Raw genomic sequence first — 13,548 nt, forward strand, 5'->3', positions numbered from 1 at the left:
CTCGCCTTGTTAAGATCTGTATGGTCGTTTCTTTGTGAGAAGTAGGGTTTTAGGATGACTAGTCCAGTAGTCTGTCAGTATGTGTTTGTTACCTGTAAACCGTAGTTCTTAGTTTGTTGTCGTTGTTGTCACGGTAACTAAGCAGTCTAGAAAAGGTATTTCGCCATTTTCTTCGATCTCCTTAGTAAACTGTATGTCAGCGTTCTATCTGTTAAGGTGTTCGTGAAAATCGTCGATTTCGTCTTTGTGTACTATTGTAAAGGTGTCGTCTACGTACCGTAACCTTTGCCTAGTGCCTAAAGTTTCCAATTCATTAATTTTTTCAGAAACGATGTTTTATGAAAATTATTTCACATCGGGTTTCCATACAAACATTGTTATTTCAAGACGTGTTTGCCTACCCATCAAGATGGCTTCCAAAACCGTGATAAGGTCTATTTGTAATCTTTTAGCCGAGAGTGGAGTTTCCACGCTTAAAGCGTTACAATATACAACAATGTAAGGCTTTTTTTTCCGAGTTAAAGCTTAATTGTCTCGGGCGAAATGCGTTGTTATCCTCAATTTTCGTTTTGGATTTCAACTGCTTGTCCTTCCTTTCCTGTAGAGTCATAAACCGCGCAAAAATATGTTGAGGTATGAGATGCTATAAGATGTGCGCAGAACGTATGCACAGTAGAAGGCATTGTCCTTGAGCAGTTGAATTATGACTGACTTCATGAACCTCACTTCAGTGCTATTGTTTGATGAGCCGCGGGATAAGCGAGGACTGTGCATCCCGCATATGATCCCGACCCGAAACGTTATCGCCGAAGTAAAAGCCTTGAATCAGAAATCTCAGTGTACAGAAGAGTGCTCCCTTTCCCAGAAGTTGCAATGTAATAGGGCGCATTTGACTAAAGCACGTGTACTGAGCCGAAAAACTTCTCTGTTGAAATACCTTGAGAAATATCATTCCAATCTACGCTAGATGAGGCCTGCGATTATTTTGAAGGTTTTGATTTGAATATTGCGTCTAAAATTTGCTCGCTTACTTTGCCTCAAAACAAGCCTACAAATTTTTCCCGATAGCAATATAATAAGTGATCAGTTCTGGCTCTGGCAATGTGTCCGAAGCTGTGAAAGTAAAGAGATGAAACATCAACAAAATCTACAGCATAGAAAACGTTTTGAAAATCTCGTAACGATATCATATAGGAAATAGTTGAAACACTTGGTCGAGGGCAGTAAAACCAAAAACCACGTTAAGTACAACTGCGACTCTTAACAGACGTAAATAACACAGTGAATCAATGTAAACTTGCTGACAAGTAGTTGTAACTGGCGCCAAGCGCTGGAAAACAGGTGCAAGCAACTGAAGCGAGTCACATATTGTTTTTGGTCAGTTCTAATTGGTTGAGAAAGTAGCGCCAGATTTCTAAACCAATCACAAGGCGCAGAAGAGTAAACAAAATCATGTTAGTACACACAAACACCTACACACAAAAACTCTACCAAAAGATGCAGATTTCAGAAAGAAAACAAAAAAGTCGAAAGAAATGGTAGCAACCATTGCAGAAACGTCGACTTCGAATACTCACCCAGGAATACTGTGCTCTGTGACTTCTCCTATTGATGACATTTAAAAAAGAAAAGAGCGCGTCGGTCTAATTACACTGCAAACGGCGACCTATCGTTAAAAGTTTCCCTTTCATATCTTATTATTATTATTATTATTATTATTATTATTATTATTATTATTATTATTATTATTATCATTATTATCATTATTATCATTATTATTATTATTATTATTATTATTATTATTATTATTGTTATTATTGTTATTATTATTATTATTATTATTATTATTATTACTATTATTATTATTATTATTGTAATTGTTATTGTTATTGTTATTGTTATTGTTATTATTATTGTAATTGTTATTGTTATTGTTATTATCGCCGTTCCAAGTTTTAGTAACATCCCTTTGCCGTTCGCTTCCTTTTTTGCATCTGGTTTGCGATATAATATAAGATTCTAATAAGTCCATGGACTGTTAAGGTTGAATATTTTAAACTATCAGCTTTCTATTTCTAGATGTTTTTGTTGTTAAACAAGATCAATTGTGAGGCACAATAACAGTTCCAATAACATAAAAGGACTTGTGAACGCTTATAACCTCAGGATTTATATTCCAAATTTTACGGTAAATCGATGGAAAGTCAACTTTGCGTTCCGTCTCACCATTAAAGACATTGTGTACCGAGATAACAGAGGATTTTCTCTTTTCTTTTAATTGAATTACCGATGCTAATTTTTTTCCTCTTACTTTCGTTAGCAAATCACATTTGAATTTTAAATTAATACAGCTTAGTGTTTAGTTCGAAGCAAACTAAAGAAAACCCCACATCTTTCAAGTATGTTTCTCAAACGCTACTCTAATATTTTATCACCCGGATGTTGACTTTCAGAATAAAACCTTTCCCGTATTTGCGAGTTGTAGGCTTATTTCTCCACCCGGTAAAACGCCAATTATAAAGACAAAAAAATGTTTTCGATTTTTCATGTCACTGAGCAGTTTTTGATCATTGTTAACTGACCGCTTTCTTACGGCTTTAACCCGGTGACTAAGTATGTAAAAAAATCTTCTCTTCCCCAAACCTGATGACTGTTTACAATTTAAGCTGGCATTTAGGTTTACAACACTTCAAAATTTGAATAAAACAGCAGTGGATCGGAAAATAATGGAATATCGAAGCGGATTCCATTAATTAAATGAATCAACTTCTCTTGCACTCTTATTCTTAGCTGAATAACATTTTATTGTCAACCATACTGTACAAGTGTTAACCTGCGTCTTAGATACCGCTTTAAACTGAACTTAACCGATACCGGCACAAAACATTCCGTAACTCTTAGCTTGACGAACAAAACAGTTTTGTGATTGTGTCCTTCGCTGCTTGTCTGACTTCTGTGATCTTCCAGCGGTAAAGAATTGGATTTAATGACGAGTTAAAATAAACTAAAGTTAGAGTAATTTGGAACACTAGAAATGTAGCTGAAGACAGTTCACCTCGAAATCTTTCCTGAATTAACAACGGGCCCGCTAAAGTAACTGGTAAATAACAAACAACTAATGTTAACTGCAACCACAACGCAGTGGACACTGTCTTTCTGTATCGTGCAATGTTCTGTGGAATTGTTTGGTTTGGTTGTCCTTGAACATTGTCTTGAACTTGAGTTTGCTGATGACGCAACCTGATGAAAATCCTTGTGTAACAGTAAATCGAGGTAACTAGACACAGTGGTATAATCATGTAGCTATAGCATGATGATATTAGTTCATTCCAAAGGTATACTATGGACCCCACAAAGGAGAAAACCCAAAAAGCAATCACAGTTACATATGTTCGCCTTAAAGTTACAACTTGTCTGTATCTGACCCCTAACAACAGGGCAAGAAGTCTGTCGACACTTATGGTCGACAATGTCAACAAAGACACTAAACAGAAAAAACACCCCGTTATAACTACTGCAGCAAATGTAAAGCGACAAACATTCCATCGTTCGTTCACCATAGACATCCAGAGGGTAACACGAATCGGTTCCACAATGATACCAACACAGAGATCCGTTATCGCCAGGCAGCGAAGCAACAGTTTGGAGGGCGGATGAAGCGACCTGTCCTTGTGAAGGGCGACAAGAATCAGAGTATTTCCCAGAAATGCAGTAATGGAAAGAAAAATGTTTAACACTGAAAGGATTATCAGCTGGTTGTGCATACCTCTGGTTAATTCTGCCGAGCAGTGCAGTTCTTCGTATGATTTGTGGATTGCGTCTCCAGTAAAGTTTTTCATCGCCGCCATGTTACTGCAGTGTGAGCTGGTTTCTGAGCAATTCAGTTTTATTGCTCCTTTATACATTAAACATTGACGACAAAATGTCTTTGCTAAACCAAACTCATTTCAAATTAACTCAGCACGTTTATTGAAACATTGGCGACAAAATGTCTTCGGTATACCAGACTCATTTCCAATTAACTCAGCACATCTATTATGCCTCTTTGTTTGTCAGATCACTACCATGCAGATGTTCACTTTAAGTAAGTCGAAATTGAAAATTTCCTACTACATTGTCCTTAATAATTTGGAAGCTGAAATGCCGTAAAATTTTAAGCATGGGCCTTTGACTTCAGTTTGTTCATTGGTCTTTTTAGTGACTTATTTTCGGAGATCGCTTGTTTTAGGAGGCCGCTCATTGCAACTAGAGAGAATTATGCGAGCGGTTCAGAACAAAAAAACTTAAAACCCCTTGAAATAATCATGATATTTACAGCTTAAAACACTAACATTAGCAGTCTAAAAGCTTATATTCATGAGGGATAATAATAGGTGGAATATATTTTTCCCAAATTTTAGGAGATTCTATTTTGGTGGGCTTATTTTCTCAGGGGCATATGTTTGAAATCAGTTTTACTGTGATATCGGGATATGTCGTATACGTATTGTATTTGAAGACGAAGACAACACCTTTTAATTCCAGAAAAACTTTCATCGCTTATGTAAATTAATCTTTTAGGGTGGCTTTCATAGATCTTAGTTTGTTTTTCGTTTAATTTCCTTGTCGTTACTTGATATGGCGAGAAACAGTTAATTGGTTAACTTAATTCTGAAAAGTTGATTTCAAACTAATGGATTTTATAGGTCTTTTTGTTGTGATCATTTCACAATATTTTAAGTGATCAGCAGATATTACCAAGTATAGCAAATTGAAACAACTTTTTCAAATAAAACTGAAGAAGCCCAAATAAAAGTCAGATAGGAACTAATGAAACTCCACTTTCGGCTCAAACAAATTGTCACGCCGCAGTTTGCAGGAGAATTAAAAGTAAAAGATTCCTGTTATGTTACCCTCGTCTTCAAGAACAGTAGTATTAAAACGTATTTCATACTAGTCTCTGAACAAGAATACCTTCTATTTTCTGTTTGCTATTCTCACTGTCTAAATATAAGTCGTGCACTAAGTTCAATTTTTAGAGTTTTATGGTTATTTACTTACTGTTAATTACTTGATTATTTCTAGCTTATTTTCTACTTCAAATGCATACATGTTTATGCCGGGCAACTCATTATTTAACCCTTTTACGTTATCTAAGATGTATTGGTGGTTTTCACCTCACCATCGTCCAATCGCAAGTAAAAAAAATAGAATCCGTAAGCAATTCGATAGATAAAGTCAAGAAATAGATATGTTGTAGAAGAGTGATACATAAACAACGAGTGAAAGCTGCAGGGCTATGCAATATCTCATAACAGAGTTATTCCAGCAAATGTAAAGCGACAAATATTCCATCGTTCGTTCACCATAGACATCAAGAGGGTAACACGAGAGGGTTCCACAATGATACCAACATAGAGATCCGTTATCGCCAGGCTGCGAAACAAAAGTTTGGAGGGCGGATGAAGCGACCTGTCCTTGTGAAGGGCGACAATAATCAGAGTATTTCCCAGAAATGCAGAAATGGAAAGAAAACTGTTTAAAACTGAAAGGATTATCAGCTGGTTGTGTATTCCTCCAGTTAATTTTGTCGAGCAGTACAGTTCCTCGTAGGATTTATGGATTCCGCCTCCAGTAAAGTTTCTCATCGCTATGTTACTGCAGTGTGAGCTAACTTCTGAGAAATTCAGTTTTATTGCTCCTTTATATATTAAGCATTGACGGCAAAATGTCGTTGCTAAACCAAACTCATTTCAAATCTACTCAGCACGTTTATTAAAACATTGCGGGCAAAATGTCTTTGCTTAAAAAAAACACATTTCAAATTAACTCAGCACATTTATTATTCCACTTTGATTGTCAGATCACTACGGCCATGCAGCTGTTCACTTAAAGCCGGTAAGTCGAAATTAAAATTTTCCTAGCACATTCTCCTTAATACTGAGCGGGCTTGGAAGCTAAAATGCCGTTAAACTTTTAAATACGAGCCGTTGGCTTAAATTCCTTCATTGGTCTTTTTAACGATTTATTTTAGAAGAGCGCTTGTTTTAAGAGGCCGCTCATTGTTATTAGAGAGAATTATGCGTGAGCTTAAGAATAAACACAACTTAAGATCCTTTAAAAATATCACGACATTTACCGCTTAAAACAGCCGACGTTAAAGTCTATAAGCTAATATTCATGAGGAATAACTATCGGTAGATCTTCATATTTTCAAACCTGCAGAAACGTGTTAGTTGGAGGGAAACATAGAAAAAGTGAACCTCTCTTGTTCGTTTCTAGTTTACAACATAACATAAACTTCAGAGTATTACCACCTCACCCCTTCTCGCCGAAAAGTATCAGACTGTAAAACCCTTCCGATAATAAACCCGTGGACTGCAAGGTTCCATATTTTAAGCTAATAAAAAGTATTTAAAAAACAACAGTTTGTTCATCATAACTTAGGGGGAAGATCAGTTTCCAGTTTATCCAATAACCTTTCATTTTCAAGCTCGTTGGTGACAAACAGAAAAAAAGAACCTCTGTTGTTTGTTACTGGTTTGCGATATAACATAACATTCAGAGTAAAACCACCCCACCCTTCCTCGCTAAAAATATCACACCGTAACATCCTTCCGATAATAAGCCCATGGACTGTTTAGTTTCTAGGTTTTAAGCTGTTAACTTAGTTTTTCCATATATCACTACCATGCAGCGGTTCAGTTTATTAGGAAGTCCATGTTAAAAATTCCCTGCCACGTTCTCATTAATGAATTTGAACCTTGCATGCCGTAAACTTCTAAGTAGGAGCCCTACACTTAAATTCGTTCAATATTCTTTTTGCGGCTGACTTTTGGGGAGGTTTGTTTCAGGAAAAGGATATTCGAGGCGATTATGAGTAGGCTTGAGAATAAACACAACTTAAAACCGCTTGGAATAATCATGATGTTTACAGCTTAAAACAGCTTCCATCAGCAGTCTGTAAGCTAATATTCATGAGGGATAATTACAGAAGAAATATATGGCCCAGAAATTTGAGGAGATTCTCTTTTAGTGGGCTTATTATCCAGGGACTCATGTTTAGAATTGCACGGTGATATCAAAAAATGAATGTTGTATACTTATGGGAGGGGAAGACAAAATTTGTGAATTCTTCTCTCGTGTGGCTGAGCAGTTTTCGAACAGTGAACTGACTTTCTTGCGGCTTTAACCCGGTGACTGCGTGTGTAAAGATGACTTCTCTTGCCCAAGCTTGATGTCTCGGTATAAAATTTAGGCTGGCACATACGCTTACAACACTTCAGCATTCGAATAAACGGTGGATAGGAAAAAAATCGAGGACAGTCGAGCGGGTTGCATTAATTACATGAATCAAGGTCTTTTCCACTCGTATATGCACAACAAGCATTTATACTACAAAGACAACTGCATAATAAAATATGTTTCAAAGAATAACATTTTATTGTCAATGATACTGTACAAGTTTTAAACGGGGAATGAACAGCCGCTTAGATACCGCTTTAAACTGAACTACCGATACCGACACAAAACATTTCGTAACTTTTAACTTGATGAAGAAAATAGTTCTCTGATTGTATCCTTCGCTGCCTGTCTGGCTTCTGTGATCTTCCAGCAGTAAAGAATTGGGTTTAATGACGAGTTGAAATAAACTAACGTTAAACTAATTCGTAACGCAAGAAAAGTAGCTGAAGACAGTTCATCTCGTCCTGCATGCTGAATTACCAACGGCGCCACCATAATAAGTGGTAAATAACAAACAACTAATGTTAACTGCACCCACAGTGCAGCGGACACTATCTTTCTGTATCGCGCAATGTCCTGTGGAATTGTTTGGTTTGGTTGTCCTTGAATATTGTCTTGAACTTGAATTTGTTGATGACGCAGCCTGAGAAAAATCCTTGTGTAACAGTAAATCGAGGTAACTAGGCACAGTGGTGTAATTGTGTAGATAAACCATGATGATATTAATTCATTCCAAACGGACACTACGGAACCCACGAAGGAGAAAACCCAAAAACCAATCACAGTTACAAATGCTCGCTTGAAAGTTACAACTTGTCTGTATCTGAGCCCTAACAACAGGGCGAGAAGTCTGTCCACACTTATGGCAGACAACGTCGACAAAGACACTAAACAAAAAAAATTCCTCGTTATAATTGATGCTGCACACATAAAGCGACAAGTACTCCATCGTTCGTTCACCACAGACAACCAGACACTAACTTGAAAAGGTACCACAATGATACCAACACAGAGATCCGTTATCGCCAGGCTGCGAAACAACAGTTTGGAGGGCGGATGAAGCGACCCGTCCTTGTAAAGGGTGACAAGGATCAGAGTATTTCCTAGAAATGCAGAAATGGAAAGAACAATGTTTAACACTGAAAGGATTATCAGCTGGTTGTGTACACCTCCAGTTAATTCTGCCGAGCAGTACAGTACTTGGCATAATTTATGGTTTCCGTCTCCAGTAAAGTTTTTCATCGCCATGTTAACTGCAGTGTGAGCTACTTTCTGAGCAATCCTTTATATATTAAAAGCAGTGCCGGCAAAATGTCTTTGCTATACCAGACTCATATCAAATTAACTCAGCACATTTATTATGCCCCTGTCATTGTCAGATCACTACCATGCAGCTGTTCACTTTAAGTAAGTCGAAATTAATAAATTTCCTACCACATTCTCCGTAATAACTTGGAAGCTGAAATGCTTTAAAACTTTTAAATGTTAGCCTTTGGCTTATAACTTTGTTCATTGGTCTTTTTAGTGACTTATTTTCGGGATAGCTTGTTCAGTAGGAGGCCGCTCATCGTTATTATAGAGAATTATGTGTGAGCTTGAGAACAAACAAACCTTAAAGCCCCTTGAAATAATCATGATATTTACACCTTAAAACAGCTGACATTAAAAGTCTATAGGCTAATATTCATGAGGGATAATTATCGGAGGAATATATCCCCGAGAAATTTTAGGAGTCTTCTCTTTTGGTGGGCTTATTTTCTCAGGGACTTATGTTTGTAGCTTTATGGTGATACCAACATATGTGTGTGCACTTATTTGGAGGGGAGGCAAAATATTTGAATTGTAGAAAAACATTGACCTGTTTACAGGCAAATTAATGTATTTCAGTTTATATTGCTAGTCATAACTTGTCACAGCGACAAACGGTTATTGGTCAACTTTTAAGTCTTTCAAACCAACACTTTGTTCATCATGACCAAGTATTCATAACTGATGGGGAAGATCCAATTACAATTTTATTGAATAACATTTCATTTTCAAGCCTGCAGAAAAGTGTTCGTTGGCGAAAACAGAAAAAATGAAACTCTGTTGTTGTTACTGGTTTACGATATAACATAAAATTCAGAGTAAAACCGCCCCATCCTTCCTCGCCAAAAAATATCACACCGTGAAATCCTTCCCATAATAAACCCATGGACTGTCAGGGTTCTAGGTTTTAAGCTGTTAGCTTAGTGTTTCCATATATCACTAACAAGCAGCTGTTCAGTTTAAGGAAGTCCATGTTAGAAACTTCCTGCCACGTGCTCATTAATAACTTCGAGGTTTGCATTCCGTAAAATTCTAAGTAGGAGCCCTACACTTAAATTCGTTCAATAGTCTTTTAAGCGGCTCATTTTCCGGGACTTAAACCGCTTGAAATAATCATGATGTTAACAGCTTAAAACAACTTCCATCAGCAGTCTGTAAGCTAATATTCACGAGGGATAATTATGGCCCAGAAATTTGAGGAGGTTCTCTTTTGGTGGGCTTATTTTCTCAGGGTTTTATGTTAGGAATTGTACGCCGGTGACGGGGATAATTATCGAAGAAATATATGGCCCAGAAATTTGAGGAGGTTCTCTTTTCGTGGGCTTATTTTCTCGGGGTTTTATGTTTGGAATTGTACTGTGATATCAAGAAATAAATGCTGTATACTTATTGGGAGGGGAGGAGAAATTATTTGAAGTCTCGAAAAACATTAATCTGTTTACAAGCAAATTAAACTTTGATAGATCTCCGTATATTTCTGTTTATATTGGCAGCGATAACTTGTCACGGCGTCAAACGCTTTATTGGTCAACTTTTAATGTTCAAAGAATAAATTGATTTCAAGCTAATAAAACGTCTTTCAAACCAACACTTTCGTTCATCATGACCAAGTATTCACAACTGAGGAGAAAGATCCAATTTCCAGTTTATCCAATAACCTTTCATTTTCAAGCCTGCAGTCTTTGGGGAGAAACGGAGAAAAATGAACCTTTGTTGTTCGTTTCTGGTTTACGATAAAACATTAAATTCCGAATAAAACCACCCCACCCCTCTACGCCGAAAAATACCTGGCCGTAAAATCGTTTCGATAATAAACCTATGCACCGTTAAGGTTTGCTGTTTGAAGCTGTAAGTTAAGTGTCTCGAGATGATTTATTGGTAAACTAAAAATTGCTGCCGTGGTATAAAAAGGTATTTTGAATGCTTACGGATGACGTTCTCTTTTAATAATTATGTTTGTTCATTTTCCTTCTTTACTTTCATTCTAACTGTTTAGTTATAGAAACAAACTAAAGAACACCGCACATATTTCAATTGAAGCATGTTAATAAAAAGAACTTCATTCGTTTGTCACTCGAGTGTACAGCTTCAAAATAAAGACTTTCTCGTATTTTTGAGTTGTATATAGGCTTATTTCACCACCCCGGCAATAAAACGGCTTTTACAAAGAAACAAATCCTTTCATTTTCTCGTGTGACTGAGCAATTTTCTGTCACTCAACTGACTTTCTTTCGGCTAAACTCGCTGACTGCGTGTGTAAAAATGACTTCTCTTGCGCCCAAGCTTGATGACTCGGTATAAAATTTAGGGTGGCAGTAAGGTTTACAACACTTCAGCATTTGAATAAAGCAGTGGATCAGAAAATGATGGACCATCAAAGCGAGTTTCATTAATTACATCAATCCAAACATCTTTTGCACTCTTATATGAACAACAAGGATTTATACTACAAAAACAACTGCAGTGCAGTGAGATGTGTTTTGCAGAATAACATTTCATGGTTAGTGATCCTGTACAAGTGTTAACCTGGGAATGAACAGCCGCTTACATACCGCTTTAGACTGAACTTAACCGATACCGACACAAAACATTTCGTAACTCTTAACTTGAGGAACAAAATAGTTTTCTGATTGTATTCTTCGATGCTTGTCTGACTTCTGTGATCTTCCAGCAGTAAAGAATTGGGTTTAATGACGAGTAAATAGTAAATAAGAAAAAACTAATGTTAACTGCAAACACAGTGCAGTGGACACTGTTTTCTGTATCGCGCAATGCTCTGTGGAATTGTTTGGTTTGGTTGTCCTTAAACAATGTCTTGAACTTGAGTTTGATGATGACGCAGCCTGAGGAAAATCTTTGTGTAACAGTAAAGCGAGGTAACTAGACACAGTGATACAATTGTGTAGTTATACGATGATGATATTACGTCATTCCAAAAGGGCCACTATGGAATCCACGGACTTTTTGACTAACAAAAGACGGATCGCCGAAACGCACCAATCACTTTTTACAGTCTTCACAGCCAATAACCTGACCAATCAGGTTAACAACCAGAGACATATAATACGTTCCACAATAGACCTTTCTCACTCGGCGGCCGTGTTGAGTCTCAGGAGAACAAAAAGCTTTGTTTTTGAACGGCTAGCCTCGCCCACACGCGAATTCAGTGCGGAGCTTGCCGTGAAAAAACAAAGCTTTTTACCATGTGGTATGAAACGTTTTCGGGTTCTAATTTTTGCGGATTGACCTCGATTCGCAAAATTAGTTCCCGCAGAAAAAAACACCCGCAAAAATAAACTCCCTTCTTTCAAACTACAAACGCCGCTTTTCATAGACTTGTACTGGGCGAAATACTGTGGCGCTTCTGCCGTGGCCTACACAGAACAGGCCGTTTCCAGTTAGGTCTCAAAGTTGTATACTAGCTACCTCTTTCACTCGAAAGCCCCTCTGTATGCATAGAGGGGTTTCACCTACGGTATTTCAAACATTCAAAATGCTTTCTTATCAAGTAATATACGGTACGTAATACCGGTTGTGGCAAACCTTATTAGGGAGTTCAAAGGCCTGGCTAAACTAGGAAACATCGCTGCGGAAACATTGTTGCGGTGGCAAATGTTTCCCAGTTTAGCCGCGCGGGAAACATTGTTGCGGAAACAAATTTTGCTGCTCGGAAACAAGAAAATGCTTTTGCCCCAGGTCAAAAACATTTTTGCTTCTCGGACACAAATTTTGCTTCCGAAACATATGTTTCCCAGTTTTGGCACCGTGAAAACAATGTTGACTAGTTTCCAGTGCTGCTCATTAAACTGTTTCCTAGCAACGGAGAGTCCGGAGAGTGTACAACAATGGCTGACTGCGAAGTTGAAGTGGTAGAAGAGCACAATTAGTGAATAGAAAAGGGAAAGGGAAGAAGGGAAGGAATTGGAAGGACGAGGAAATTGAGGCGCTCATTACCTTGTATGAGGACAGGACCTGTTTATGGGATGTGGCGAATGAAGACGACATGAACAGGGACAAAAAGGAAGTTGCGTACTCTCAAATTGATTTACAGATGTCGGAGAAGTATGTCATCACAAGGGATGATTACAAAAGCAAATGGAAAATTCTGAGATCGCAATTTATGAGGGAACAAGCCCTGGAACGAAGAAAAAAAGTCTGGCCAACCAACAAGCGATGTCTACCATTCCTCTTGGAAGTGGTACAAGATGTTTAAGTTTCTAATTATCGTCCACAATGCTCCAAAGGGCCTTGACACAATGAAAGTCATTCTAACGGAAGATGATGAAAATGAATCCCCGGCCATAACTCCAACGAAGAAGACAAAGGAAGACTTCGACAGAAAGAGAATGTCAGTCCTCGATAGACCTGTTGGGATACTGAAAGAGGTAAATGAAGCGCCAGCTACAGCAGCGGAACTCTCCGAAGAAGACGCGTTTGGGATGGTGGTCGCAAGAACACTAGCTCGCTTGAGTCCACGAGTTAGGATGCTAACCGAGAAAAAGATCAACGACATCCTGTTTGAGACTGACTTTCATGCCGGCTCAGAGCAAACCACTGGTCACATAGAGTTGAGCTCGTACAACCCATGGCCAATGTATGGAGCTCCAGTTGCTAGAGCGGCTGAACAAAACTTCTCTAATCAGTTTTCCACCTTGTAAACATGTCGTAATGTTTACAGTCGGGTTTACCTGAAAGTCGGAATCTGGAATAGAAAAAAATGAAAATTCATCGAGAAAAGTTTTAACGAAGATAAAAGTCACTTGGGAACAGTTTTTATAGGTCTTGAAAATTTATAATATCATTCAGAGTGAAATTTTAAAAATTTTTAAAAAATCTTTCGGAAAAAGACGCATTAAGTGAACAAAAAAATTCAAAATACTTGGGAAACGTTTGTTATTTTTGCAATACTTATGCTATAATGCAAAGAAAAAGTTATAGCTTTATATCGTCAATAAACTAGGGTAATTTCTACAGGAACTCTGAAATCTCGCCAACGATGTTCAGTTTCAAAAAACT

At 37.6% G+C, this 13,548-nt stretch overlaps 2 protein-coding genes across 2 annotated transcripts; both read right to left on the reverse strand.

The window, feature by feature from the left end:
• Positions 1-2,493: 2,493 nt before the first annotated feature.
• On the reverse strand, positions 2,494-3,848 carry LOC146468926 (melanocyte-stimulating hormone receptor-like). Its single transcript, XM_085124130.1, has one exon. The coding sequence runs from the start codon at positions 3,846-3,848 to the stop codon at positions 2,898-2,900; it is 951 nt and encodes a 316-aa protein (XP_084980256.1). The 3' UTR covers positions 2,494-2,897.
• Positions 3,849-7,524: 3,676 nt separating this feature from the next.
• On the reverse strand, positions 7,525-8,472 carry LOC146468927 (adenosine receptor A2a-like). Its single transcript, XM_085124076.1, has one exon. The coding sequence runs from the start codon at positions 8,470-8,472 to the stop codon at positions 7,525-7,527; it is 948 nt and encodes a 315-aa protein (XP_084980202.1).
• Between the last annotated feature and the right edge of the window lie 5,076 nt (positions 8,473-13,548).

Source organism: Pavona decussata, unplaced genomic scaffold (assembly GCF_977016875.1).
Source record: "Pavona decussata unplaced genomic scaffold, jaPavDecu1.1 SCAFFOLD_128, whole genome shotgun sequence".
Lineage (NCBI taxonomy): Eukaryota > Metazoa > Cnidaria > Anthozoa > Scleractinia > Agariciidae > Pavona > Pavona decussata.

Excerpts from the sequence above, each read along its gene's own strand:
- LOC146468926 (XM_085124130.1), bottom strand. The coding sequence starts at position 3,848 with ATGGCGGCGATGAAAAACTTTACTGGAGACGCAATCCACAAATCATAC.
- LOC146468927 (XM_085124076.1), bottom strand. The coding sequence starts at position 8,472 with ATGGCGATGAAAAACTTTACTGGAGACGGAAACCATAAATTATGCCAA.